The sequence below is a fragment of the Macaca mulatta genome, chromosome 2 (assembly GCF_049350105.2).
Source record: "Macaca mulatta isolate MMU2019108-1 chromosome 2, T2T-MMU8v2.0, whole genome shotgun sequence".
Lineage (NCBI taxonomy): Eukaryota > Metazoa > Chordata > Mammalia > Primates > Cercopithecidae > Macaca > Macaca mulatta.
The window spans coordinates 15,840,834-15,853,683 of record NC_133407.1 but is presented as its reverse complement, the minus strand read 5'-3'; the positions used below and the strand labels follow the sequence as shown (position 1 = coordinate 15,853,683).

Genomic DNA, 12,850 nt, shown 5'->3' with positions numbered 1-12,850 from the left:
GTGGTGTGCACCTGTAGTCCCAGCTACTTGGGAGGCTAAGGTGGGAGAATCACCTGAAACTGAGAGTTAGAGGCTGGAGTGAGCCATGATTACACCACTGCACTACGGCCTGGGTAACGGAGTGAAACCTGTCTCAAAACACACAAACAAACCTACCAACCACATACAGTCTAAAGTACTGTGAATGGATAGTGGTATCATTATTAGCTAGAGGCAAAGTGACTCACCATAGTTTATGACAGAGCAAAGTCCTACTGAGTTTTTCCAACTCCCACTCCTGAATTAATTCTCTGTCATTGATGTCAGCCTGACTGTGATAAAAGGGAAAGCTGCTGATATTGAAAGTGGAGGGAAGAGAGCCCAAATATCTTCAATATAATAGCAAATCCTAGAGTCTAGAATGTAGTGGTTAAGGTAATAGCCATTTACCAGTCTGGTGGCTTGGGAAAGTGCATTAACATCTGTGCATCAGTTTCCCTATCTATGAAATGGGGGACAAAAACCAACATACATGTGACCACATGTGAGAAAGTGAAAGGGGGACTAAGAAAATAAAAAAAAAAAAAATAGTTCTGTTAGTAGAATGTTCCCAACTGGACACAAACAGCACTCACAGAATATGAACAATGTCCATAGACAGTTTCACCATGATCATGTTTTGGACAAGACAGAAACAAGGCCCTCAACAACCATAAAAATGAGAAAACATCCCCTTCTTCTAATATGAGTAATTCTGGGTTTTTTTGTTGTTGTTGAGAAAGAGTCTCGCTCTGTCCCGCAGGCTGGAGTGCAGTGGCGCAATCTTGGCTCACTGCAAGCTCCGCCTCCCGGGTTCGCGCCATTCTCCTGCCTCAGCCTCCTGAGTAGCTGGGACTACAGGCGCCCGCCACAGCGCCCGGCTAATTTTTTGTATTTTTTAGTAGAGATGGGGTTTCACTGTGGTCTTGATCTCCTGACCTTGTGATCCGCCCGCCTCGGCCTCCCAAAGTGCTGGGATTACAGGCGTGAGCCACCAAGCCCGGCCTGTTTTTTTTGTTTGTTTGTTTGTTTGTTTTTTACCAGTGACAGCTGTAGCTTGCTTTGTTCCTCCTTCTGTTTAGATAAAACCAAGACTGAATTGCCTGTTTCCTAACAGCATCCAATTCAAATTTGGCCTCCTACTTTCCCAATCCCGTTAGCATAAGCCCAAATTCTATAGGAAGTTCCTCCTAATTCCTTCTCATTAAGAGGCTCCCTACTACACTTCAGGTGTGCATTTTTATTATTTTTAATTATTTATTTATTATTATGTATATATTTATTTTTGAGATGGAGTTTTGCTTTTGCTGGCCAGGCTGCAGTGCAATGGCACGACCTCAGCTCACTGCAACCTCCACCTGCCGGGTTCAAGCAATTCTTCTGCCTCAGCCTCCCAAGTAGCTGGAATTACAGGCACCCGTCACACTGTCCAGTTAATTTTTGTATTTTTTTGAGTAGAGGTGGGGTTTCACCATGTTGACCAGGTTAGTCTCAAACTCCTAACCTCAGGTAATCTGCCTGCCTCGGCCTCCCATAGTGCTGGGATTACAGGAGTGAGCCACCGCACCCGGCCAGGTATGCCTTTTTATGGTGGGCACATATTCATCAAAAGTCATACTAGAGTATTCATATTGGCCATATTTGAAATAGATATAATATCCAAATGCCCAACAACAAAATGAATACATAAATTAAGGAACAGTCACATAATGTAACATAATAATATATGTAACAATGAGAAACAAATACAACCTCACTCAACAATGTGAATGAATCTCATACTATCAAGCAAAAGAAGCTAGATCCTAAAACATATATTGTATAATGTGTATTCATTAAGTGTAAAAGCAGGTGAAACTAATCCATAGTGTTAAATGTCAGCATAATGATTATCTTTGTGGAGAGATGGGAAGAGGCATGAGGGGAACTCCCAGGTACAGGTAAAGCTCTGTCCTTTCTCTGGGTGCTAGTTACATGTATTCGTTAAGTTGATGAAAAGTCAATAAGCTGTACTTATGATTCATGCACTTTTCTTTGTGTATGTTAGCCTGAATTTAAAAGTTTAAGAAAAAACAAATACCTTTTTTTTTTTTTTTTGAGACAGAGTCTCACTCTATTGCCCAGGCTGGAGTGCAGTGGGGCGATCTTGGCCCACTGCAATCGCCGCCTCCTGGGTTCAAGCGATTCTCCTGCTTCAGCCTTCCAAGTAGCTGGGATTACAGATGCACACCACCACGCCCGGCTAATTTTTGTATTTTTAGTAGAGACCGGGTTTCACCATGTTGGGCAGGCTGGTCACGAACTCCTGACCTCAAGTGATCCACTGGTCTTGGTCTCCCAGAGTGCTGGGATTGCAGGCATGAGCCGCCGCGCCTGGCCAAAAACAAATACTTTTTTAGAAGAAAGTTTAAAACAAAAGTTTTTTTAAAAAAAGAAAAAAACAGGTATAAACCTGAAAAATCTCCCAATTAACAAAGCTGGGACAGTTTTAGCAACAAAATAATGTAGTATTGGAATGTAACCAGTATAAGATAAACATCCATGAGTCCATACTGATACAAATAGCTAAATGAGGGAGAAGAGGCAAATTTCCCTGGGGGAAGATAATTTATGTACATACTCCCCACTGCAGGAGGTTGAGCTTAAATACCCCACCTTCCCACCTTGAATGTGGGTTGCATTTATTGACTTGGTTCCAAAGTAGTGTGGAAGGGTAGGAGGAGTAACTTCATAGCGGAGAAAACTGGCAAGCACTACCTTAGAAAGGTAATCAAGGTTAACATGATCAGTGATGTCATTTTGAGAGCAGGTACCTTTGATTCTATGTGATGAGAATAGCCAGTAACCTTGTGGTCTTCCTCCTAAACACCCAAAACCCCAGTCTAACCATGTGAAAAACATTGGCCAAACCCAAATTGAGGCACATTCCACCAAATATCCGAGAAGTAACTCTTCAAAACTGTCAAGGTCATCAAAAACAAGGAGAATCTGAGAAACTGCCACAGCCAAAAAGAGCATAAGAAGACATCATGAATAAATGCAATGTGGTGTCCTGGACAGGATCCTGGAACAATAACAAAGAAAGGACATTGAAAGAAAGCTGGTAAATGTGAATAAAATGTGTAGTTTAGTGAGTAATAATGCACCAATCAAACTGGTTTATTGGATGTGATCAACGTACCATAGTAAAATAATTAAGATGTTCATACTAGGAGAAACTAGGTGAGGAGACAGGAACTCTAGGTGTCATCTTTGCAACTTTTCTGCACAACTACAACTATTCTAAAATAAAAAGCGTTTGTTTTTAAACGGGGATCCTCAACAGCGCCTCTCTCACGGGGTTGCAAGAAATCATGAGATAGTACAAACCAAGTGCAGGGCTCAGTGCTTAGCACATAAATGTCAGATATGATTACTGTAATCTTATGTGACATTGAGGGACAAAAGCTCTGACACTTTGGTATTTTAATCAGAATAACCAAAGGACAGAGATGCTTACGTCCCATCGCATCCGCCCTGCGAACATGCAGAGGTTCCAGCCAGAGTACGTCCGGCCGGGGGCGGGGCGCGGAGGGGACGTCGGCGTGGGGCGGGGCCAGCAGCAGTTCCCACGCCGGCGCTCCAGGCGCGGCAGGCTGCCGCCCCCGGAAGTAGTGGGTACCGGGACGCCGTGGGGCGGAAGCTGTGGATGGCGGGAGGCTGTGGCGCTCTCTGGGTGGGGAAGCTGTTGCTGTTGCTAGACGACGCGAACTAGCGCTCGTCACTTCCTCAGCCAGCCGTCTGCCCACTCCCCAAGCCGGAACCTGAGGGCCCAGAGCCGGGGTAGGCACAGAGTTGTCCTCATAGGTCCAGGACAGCGGCCAGCCCGGCGGCGGGAGTCAGGGCCACGCCACCTGCAGGGAAGAACCCAAGCCGAAGCGGGAAGATGGCTGCAGACAAGCCTGCAGGTAGGACGCCAATGTCCCGAGCGACGAGACGGCGGGACGTGCGGGGCCGGGCGGACCCTGAACTCGGAGGCGCGGGGCCCCGGATGGGGACTCCAGGGCGACTTGAATTTGGGCGTGCATTTCTTTACCCCATCCTCTATCTCGGCTGTCGCTAACATGAGTCTTCGGGCCCCGGGTCCAGTAGTTGTTTTACTCAAGTGCAGTGTGAAGTCGCTGCTGGCCGCCTTTGCCCTGCTCTCCAGAATAACTCCGGCCCAAAAAGCTTAAGTGTATTTTGCCGCTTCGCAGAATTTTCCGCTTCTTCGTGGGAAAAGCAGACAAGAGAAAGTCACCCTGGAGCACACATTTGCCTATATCCCGTGGTTCAGGCTGGGATTCACCTGGGCTGTTCTGGCCACACGTGGCTTCGTCTGGTCATTGACTTCTATGGAATTAACTTTGTAAAAACCACTTTTTTTTTTTTCCTTAATAGAGACGGGTGGGGGTCTCGCTCTGTTGCCCAAGCTGATCTCGAACTTCTGGGCCCAAGCGATCCTTCCGCCTCGGCTTCCCAAAGTAAACCACTTATTTAAATAGGCATATTGCCTCTCTACAGTCTATGCTTGTAAAATCTTGGGTTTGGTACCTAATTGCCGTAGTTCCTCGAAATTACTTAATCTCGATGGTTTTCTTTATGGATTATTGCTCCCATTCCTAGAATCTTCCCCATTAAGGAATATAAAATTATTTCCTGACCGTGTCCGGAATGTTTCCCGCAATAAATTAATATTCTTTGTGGCATCCAGGTTTTATTGGAAAGAACTTAAGTGACAGAATTTAAAAGTGATGGAACTTAAAATTTTTACAGTGAATTTAGTATAAAATCTCAGTATCCTGTGGATTTTAGTAGGTTCTGATCGCAGTAACTGACAAGTGAACTTCACTTGGAAATTTAAGCCAATTATATTTTAGGTACAGAGGAATAAAAATCGTTAGAGGATCTCTTCAATAATCTTCTAAGAAGAAAAACAACAGAACAAAGACCTAGAGAGGGTATAAGGAATGTGCTGTGAAATTTTGGATAGGTTGATCAGGGAAGGCCTCTGGTGAGATATTTGAGCAGATACCTCAAAGAAGTGAGGGAATGAGCGGATACGGAATGGGGAAAGGTGGATGAGGGAGAGACTATTAGACAGGAAAGAGGCATGGCCTGTCCAAGTCTGGACAAGGGGACCAACATCCTCCTGATTTTAGAATGGTGTCTGTGTTCCCCACATTTACCATTCCTACTTGCTCATACCATTGCGCTTGCCCGAAATCACCTTGTTAGACCTAAAGCCTATCCAGTTTTCAAATCCTCAGTCATAAAGTCTTCTACTCGTTCATTTATTCATTCGCAACGATTGAGTGTTGAATAATAGATGTGACACACTCCCTGCCTTTGAAGACCTGCTGTTCAGTCTGTTGGAGGAGACGGACATATCCTAGCTGCACTCCTGTTTAGTAAGAGCTGTGTAATGTGTGTAGTTGAAGAATAAGGTCCACAGGGATTAGGAGACTGTTTTATTCGTTGGTTTAAGTTCAGAGGCCATGTTGAAGGAAACTTCCTGCTTAGATATAAGGTTAAATTTGTATAAAATAGATGAATGTTTAGTGTGGCTCCTTTGAATTTCTGCTCATGTCCATCTCAACTGCTGTGTTTCTGGCCTTTGTCTTTTAGTATGATCTATGTCGCACTAAGTAGTCTCACTGGTGTTTGTCTCTTGTCTCTTCCTATCCCATCCATTTTCCTCACTGTCACCCTGCCCCCCCCTTTTTTTTTTTTATCCCCTAAGGCATTCATTGAATCCTATCATTCCCCTTCCTATGAAGTTTTTAAGACTGTACATGCTTTGGGCATCAAGTCATTCTTTTTATTTAATTTTTATTATATTTTCTTTCTCCTTTTAAGTCCTTTTTTTTTTTTTTTTGAGAGTCTCCCTCTGTTGCTCAGGCTGGAGTGCAGTGGCAGGATCTTGGCTCCCTGCGAGCTCTGCCTCCTGGGTTCCCAGGTTCACATGGTCTCCTGCCTCAGCCACCCCAGTAGTGGGACTACAGGCACCCACCACCACGCCTGGCTAATTTTTTTGTATTTTTTAGTGGAGATGGGATTTCACGTGGTAGCCAGGATGGTCTCGATTTCCTGACCTTGTGATCCTCCCGCCTCGCCCTCCCAAAGTACTGGGATTACAGGCGTGAGCCACCACGTCGGACCGTCCTCACTCTTTAATGTGGTTTGTGAGCATCTTCAAAATCTATTTCCAGCTGGTTTTTCTATATCAACCTACCCAGCTCTTCACATCATAAATTACTGTTGCAAAGCATTGTGCTTTTTGAGCTTCTCAGCCGTAATGTCCTTTCTCTTCTCAGTCTGTTGAACACCATTCATTCAAAGTCTGTCTTACACGCTGCTTCCTCTCTCAGCTCATGAGGTCAGTATCTTTGTCATGGAGGGTCTTGTGTGTGTGTTCTTCATCAGGTAAGAAAAAAGGGTCATGAAAGGACCTAAGATGAGTGATCTGATCACGCTGAGAGTTGTAGATGGTGGATTTAAATGAAGCAAGATGGGAAGCCCAGAGACCACCTAAGACGAGCTAATGTTGTGATATTAATTTATTCAGTAAATATTCACCAATGGCCTGTTTTGCCAGGTACTACTTTAGGAACTGGGCAGGAACAAAACAAAGTCTCTGTTCTGGAGCTTATGTAGTATGAAGGACAGATAAGCATGTAAACAAAATGAAAAATAAGATGATTTCAAGTTGTGATAGATACTCTGAGGAAGGCTGAGTGTGGTGGTTCACGCCTGTAATCCCAGCACTTTGGGAAGCTGAGGAGGGTGGATCACCTGAGGTCAGGAGTTCCAAACCAGCCTGACCAACATGGTGAAACCCCATCTCTACTAAAAATACAAAAATTAGCTGGGCATGCTGGCCCACATCTGTAATCTCAGCTAGTCAGGAGGCTGAGGCAGGAGAATTGCTTGAACCCGGGAGGCATAGGTTGCAGTGAGCCGAGATCGCGCCACTGCACTCCAGGCTGGGTGACAGAGTGAGTCTCTATCTCAAAAAAAAAAAAAAAAAAAAAAATACTCAGAAGAAAAAAATGAGGAAGAGAGGCTGTCTGCAGTTGCTTACGCCTGTAATCCTAGCACTTTGGGAGGCTGAAGTGGGAGGGTTGCCTGAGGCCAGGAGTTTGAGACAATCCTGGGCAGCATAAGTGAAACCCTGACTCTAAAAAATAAAAAGCCAAACATTGTGGTATGTGCCCATAGTCTCAGCTCCTAGGGAGGCTGAGGTGGGAGGATTGCTTGTACCTAGGAGTTAAAGGCTGCAGTGAGCTATGATCAGGCCACTGTGGGCAACAGAGTGAGACCCTCTCTCAAAAAATAAAATAAAAGGCCGGGCATGGTGGCTCACGCCTGTAATCCCAGCACTTTAGGAGGCCGAGGTAGGCGGATCACAAGGTCAGGAGATCGAGACCATCCTGGCTAACACAGTGAAACCCCTTCTCTACTAAAAATACAAAAAAATTAGCTGGGCGTGGTGGCAGGCACCTGTAGTGCCAGCTACTCAGGAGGCTAAGGCAGGAGCCTGTGAACCCGGGACGCGAAGCTTGCAGTGAGCCAAGATTGCACCACTGCAGTCCAGCCTGGGCGACAGTCAGACTCCATCTCAAAAATAAATAAATAAATACAATAAAAATCAGTAAGAGAGTTGGGCGCAGTGGCTCCGCCTGTAATCCTAGGACTTTGGGAGGCTGAGGTGGGCAGATCACCTGAGGTCAGGAGTTCAAGCAGGCTGGCCAACATGGTGAAACCCTGTCTTAACTTAAAATACAAAAGTAGCTGTATTCCCAGCTACTCGGGAGGCTGAGGCAGGAGAATCACTTGAACCCAGGAGGCAGAGGTTGCAGTGAGCCAAGATCGTGCCATTGCACTCCAGCCTGGGCAACAAGAGCAAAACACCATCTAAAAAAAACGAGAGAGAGAGAGAATAGAGGATGACTGAAAGCAGAAGCCCTATTTTTCAGATAGGTTAGTTAGAGAAGGGCTTTCTTAGAGTTGACGTTTAAACAGAGACGCTAAGGATAAAGAGCCATCTGTGTTGGGAAGAATGATCCAGGTAAGAGGAACAATGCATGTACAAATGTACAGAACCCTCGCTTGGAAAATGTTTAAAGAACATCAGGCTGACCTCTTGAATACAAGCTCCCCGAGGATACAGACTTTTGTCTGTGTTAGTTGTGTTCTAGCTCTAGTCCCTAGAACAATATCTGACAAATAAGAGACAACACATAGTTTCAGGCTGGGCAGAGGTGCTCACACCTGTGGGAGGCTGAGGTGGGAGAATCGCTTGAGGCCAGGAGTTCAAGACCAGCCTGGGCTACATAACCAGACTCGTCTCCATAAAAAATAAAAATTAAATAAAAAATAGCTAGGCATGGTGGCGTGACCCTGAAGTCCTTGCTACTCCAGAGTCTGAGGTGGGAGGGTGGCTTGAGCCCAGGAGTTCAAGGTTGCAGTGAGCTATAATTGGGCCTCTGTACTCTAGCCTTGGTGACAGTGAGACCCTATCTCAAACAGAGAACAAAACAAAAAAGCCAATACACATAATTTATAGCATAGTGAGCAAAGGCAGCATGGCAAGAGATGAAGTCACAGTTGTGTCAGGAGTTGGTGTATGTTGGGCATTATAGGCTATGGAGGGAGTTTGAATTGCCAGTGGAAGTTTTCAACAAGGGCATGATGGTGTGATCTGATTTATATTTAACTGAGCCAGGTGAGGAATGATAGAATTAAGAGTAAGGGGTTTGAAATCAGATAGTTTAGATTCATCCTAGCTGTACTACTTGGTATTTGTGTGACATTGGGCAAATTTCAAGAAGCCTTTTTTTTTAAACTTTAGCTTTCCTGCATGTAGAATGAGAATGATGAAAGTGTCTACCTCACAGGTGTAGTAACAGGTTAAACGATACAATCTCAGACCCTTAGTTTTTTTGTTTTTTTGTTTTTTTGTTTTGTTTTGAGACAGGGTCTCACTCTGTCACCCACGTTGGAGTGCAGTGGCACCATCATAGCTCACTGCAGCCACGAACTCCTGGGCTCAAGTGATCCTCTTGCCTTAGACTCTTGAGTAGTTAGGACTACAGGTGTGTACTACCATACCCAGATAATTTTTTTTTTTTTTTTTTTTGAGACGGAGTCTCGCTCTGTCGCCCAGGCTGGAGTGCAGTGGCGAGATCTCGGCTCACTGCAAGCTCTGTCTCCCAGGTTCATGCCATTCTCCTGCCTCAGCCTCCCAAGTAGCTGAGACTACAGGCGCCCACCACTACGCCCAGCTAATTTTTTTGTATTTTTTGTAGAGATGGAGTTCCACCACGTTAGCCAGGATGGTCTCGATCTCCTGACCTCATGATCTGCCCACCTTGGCTTCCCACAGTGCTGGGATTACAGGCGTGAGCCACTGTGCCCGGCCTGTACCCAGATAATTTTTAAATGTTTTGTAGATACGGGGTATTGCTATTTTGCCTAGACTGGTCTTGAACTCCTGGCCTCAAGCGATCCTCCCAGCAGATCCTGGTGTTTTCTAAATGCTGACTATTATTAGTTTAGGGTAGTGGTAGGATGGGGAGGGGAGGCAAATGGGAGAAATTTTTTTTTTTTTTTTTTGAAACAGAGTCTCTCTGTCACCCAGGCTGGAGTGCAATGGCGCGATCTTGGCTCACCGCAACCTCTGCCTCCTAGGTTCAAGCGATTATCCTGCCTCAGCCTGCCTAGTAGCTGGGATTACAGGCATGTGCCACCATGCCTGGCTAATTTTGTACTTTTAGTAGAGACAGGGTTTCTCCATGTTGGTCAGGCTGGTCTCGAACTCCCGACCTCAGGTGATGCGCGCTCACTTTGGCCTCCCAAAGTGCTGGGATTACAGGCATGAGCCACCGCGCCCGGCCAGGAGAAATGTTTAAAGATTAAAATTGGCAGATTTTGGTGACTAATTAGAAAGCCGTGCGCCTTGGGAAAACGTATTAGTTGAGCCTCAGTTTCCACATTCATAAAATGGGGATCCTAATAGCTTTCTGTTGTATTTGCTTCACAGGGTTTTTAGCTTGTAAGGTTCACCTGAGGTAAGTTGTATGTTTTAGCCCACATCCTCTGGGAAGCAAAACTCAATTAAGGTGCTACCTTTTTATTTGAAAGATACAAACCTGGGGTAGTGAAAGTAAGGGAGAGAAGGAAGTAAGGCAAAGGAAGACACAGTAGGTTACATCCTTGGCTACTGCTTCACTTTGAGCTGTGAAGAGATAGCAGGTCACTTGCATGTGAGAGTCTTCTGGAGGGATTTTGAGGAGAAACTTAAGAGAGAAAGGAGGGATGATTTATCTGTCTGTTCCTCCTATTTTCGGTTGCCAGCTGGTTAGGACTCACCCCATGGGGAACTAATTTACCTGTGCTTCTGGGTTGCATGCTTTCTCAGTGATGGATCACCCAGCTGATCCCACATCCTGAATTGTATTTCTTTTTTTTTTTTTTTTTTTTGAGACGGAGTCTCGCTCTGCCGCCCAGGCTGGAGTGCAGTGGCCGGATCTCAGCTCACTGCAAGCTCCGCCTCCCGGGTTTACGCCATTCTCCGGCCTCAGCCTCCCGAGTAGCTGGGACTACAGGCACCTGCCACCATGCCCGGCTAGTTTTTTGTATTTTTAGTAGAGACGGGGTTTCACTGTGTTAGCCAGGATGGTCTCGATCTCCTGACCTCGTGATCCGCCCGTCTCGGCCTCCCAAAGTGCTGGGATTACAGGCTTGAGCCACTGAATTGTATTTCAACCAAATCCTACAGTGAGGGGTGTCTTAGGTTGTAGGTAGGTGCAACAAGCAAAAACAAAGGGGCAGTGGAAGGTTCACAAGGTTTGTGTGTCTATATAGCATGGAAAAGTAATATGAAGCCAGTGTCATTCTTGACCAAGGAAATAAATACCAACAGTGTTTTAGGATTTTTTTTTTTTTTTTGGTACTTTTTAGGGTTATTTGAAAGGAGAAGGTAGCTGGAGTTAGGACACAAAATCCCAAATTTGAAGTTTTCTGAGAATTTGCACTAGGAAGATGGTGATGGTAGTCTCAGTAAGAAAAGATTGATAGCATTATGAAGAAGGGAAAAACAGAACCAGATGAGTAATAAGAAATCAAGACAAGAGTACTTTATGATGTTGGCCGGGCATGGTGGCTCACACCTGTAATCTCAGCACTTTGGGAGGCTGAAGTGGGGGTGGGTCACCTGAGATCAGGAGTTAGACCAGCCTGGCCAACATGGCGAAACCCCGTCTCTACCAAAAATATAAAAACTTAGGCCAGGCATAGTGGCTCACTTAGGCCCACCACTTTGGGAGGCCGAGGCAGGCAGATCACGAGGTCAGGAGATCGAGACCATCCTGGCTAACATAGTGAAACCCCGTCTCTACTAAAAATACAAAAAAGCCAGGCATGGTGGCGGGCATCTGTAGTCCCAGCTACTCGGGAGGCTGAGGCAGGAGAATGGCGTGAACCCAGGAGGCGGAGCTTGCGGTGATCCGAGATCGTGCCATTGCACTCCAGCCTGGGCGACAAAGCGAGACTCCGCCTCAAAAAAAAAAAAAAAAAAAAAATAGCCAGATGTGGTGGCATGCACCAGTAGTCCCAGCTACTCAGGAGGCTGAGGCAGGAGAATTGCATGAACCCGGGAGGTGGAATTTTCAGTGAGCCGAGATCGTGCCACCGTACTCCAGCCTGGGCAACAGAGTGAGACTCTATCTCAAAAAAAAAAAAAAAAAAGAAAAAAGAAAAAAAAAGAAAAGTTTTAAGCCAGGACAACCAGAAAAACTGTAGGAAGAACGAACAAATGAGACTATTTTAAGTCAAGACTATTTTTATTTAGGCCGGGCACTGTGGCTCATGCCTGTAATCCCAACACTTTGGGAGGCCGAGGCAGGTGGATCACCTGAGGTCAGGAGTTCAAGACTAGCCTGGCCAACGTGGTTAAACCCTGTCTCTACTAAAAATACAAAAATTAGCTCGGTGTGGTGATGGGCACCTGTAGTCCCAGCTACTCTGGAAGCTGAGTCAGGAGCATCACTTTAACCCGGAAGGCAGAGTTTGCCGTGAGCCGAGATGGTGCCACCGCACTCTAGCCTGGGTGACAGAGCAAGACTCCAGCTCAAAAAGACTATAAAACCAAATGTAATCCCAGCACTTTGGGAGGCTGAGGTGGGTGGATCACAAGGTCAGGAGATTGAGACCATTCTGGCTAACACGGTGAAACCCTGTCTGTATTAAAAATACAAAAAAAAAATTAGCCAGGTGTGGTGGTGGGCGCCTGTAGTCCCAGCTACTTGGGAGGTTGAGGCAGGAGAATGGCGTGAACCTGGGAGGTGGAGCTTGCAGTGAGCCGAGATTGCACTCCAGCCTGGGGGACAGAGTGAGACTCCATCTCAAAAAAAAAAAAACGAAAAAAAAAAACCAAATGTATAAGTTTTCTATACCTACCTACCTAGTCTCTCTTTCCACTAACTGGTACCAAGTTTGCCATTCTTCCACACTTTTTCTGTTCCTACAAAAGTTCATATTGACTTAAAATATATATTTTAAGTCATCTATATATAATTTACAGAGATGAGTTGAGTATACTACAGCAACACTGTCCTGCCATTTGCTTTCTTCAAGGTCCAGTGAGGAATCTGCATTATTTGGTTTGTTTGTTTGTTTGTTTGTTTTTGAGACAGAGTCTCACCCTGTCACCTAGGCTGGGATGCAGTGGTGCAATCTCGGCTCACTGCAACCTCCGCCTCTCGGTTCAAGCAATTCTCCTGCCCCAGCCTCCCAGGTAACTGGGATTACA

General features: G+C 45.6%; 1 protein-coding gene and 1 long non-coding RNA gene across 18 annotated transcripts in view; one reads left to right on the top strand and one right to left on the bottom strand.

Moving 5' to 3' along the window:
* Positions 1–2,098: 2,098 nt before the first annotated feature.
* On the bottom strand, positions 2,099–3,297 carry LOC144339006 (uncharacterized). The gene is made up of 3 exons (XR_013413532.1): positions 3,200–3,297; positions 2,832–3,082; positions 2,099–2,391 (listed from the first exon to the last, which is right to left on the bottom strand). It is a non-coding gene; the product is annotated as an uncharacterized LOC144339006 (long non-coding RNA).
* Positions 3,298–3,780: 483 nt separating this feature from the next.
* The window catches only part of CNOT10 (CCR4-NOT transcription complex subunit 10), a 99,130-nt gene continuing 90,060 nt past the window's right edge, over positions 3,781–12,850 (top strand). For all 17 annotated transcript variants that reach the window (XR_013413531.1, XR_013413530.1, XM_077991359.1 and 14 more), the window contains exon 1: positions 3,781–3,965. Coding sequence is in view for 6 of the 17 variants with exons in the window: in XM_077991358.1 (XP_077847484.1) it covers positions 3,944–3,965 (22 nt within the window). In the remaining 11 variants the exon portion in view is untranslated. The remainder of the gene's footprint in view (positions 3,966–12,850) is intronic.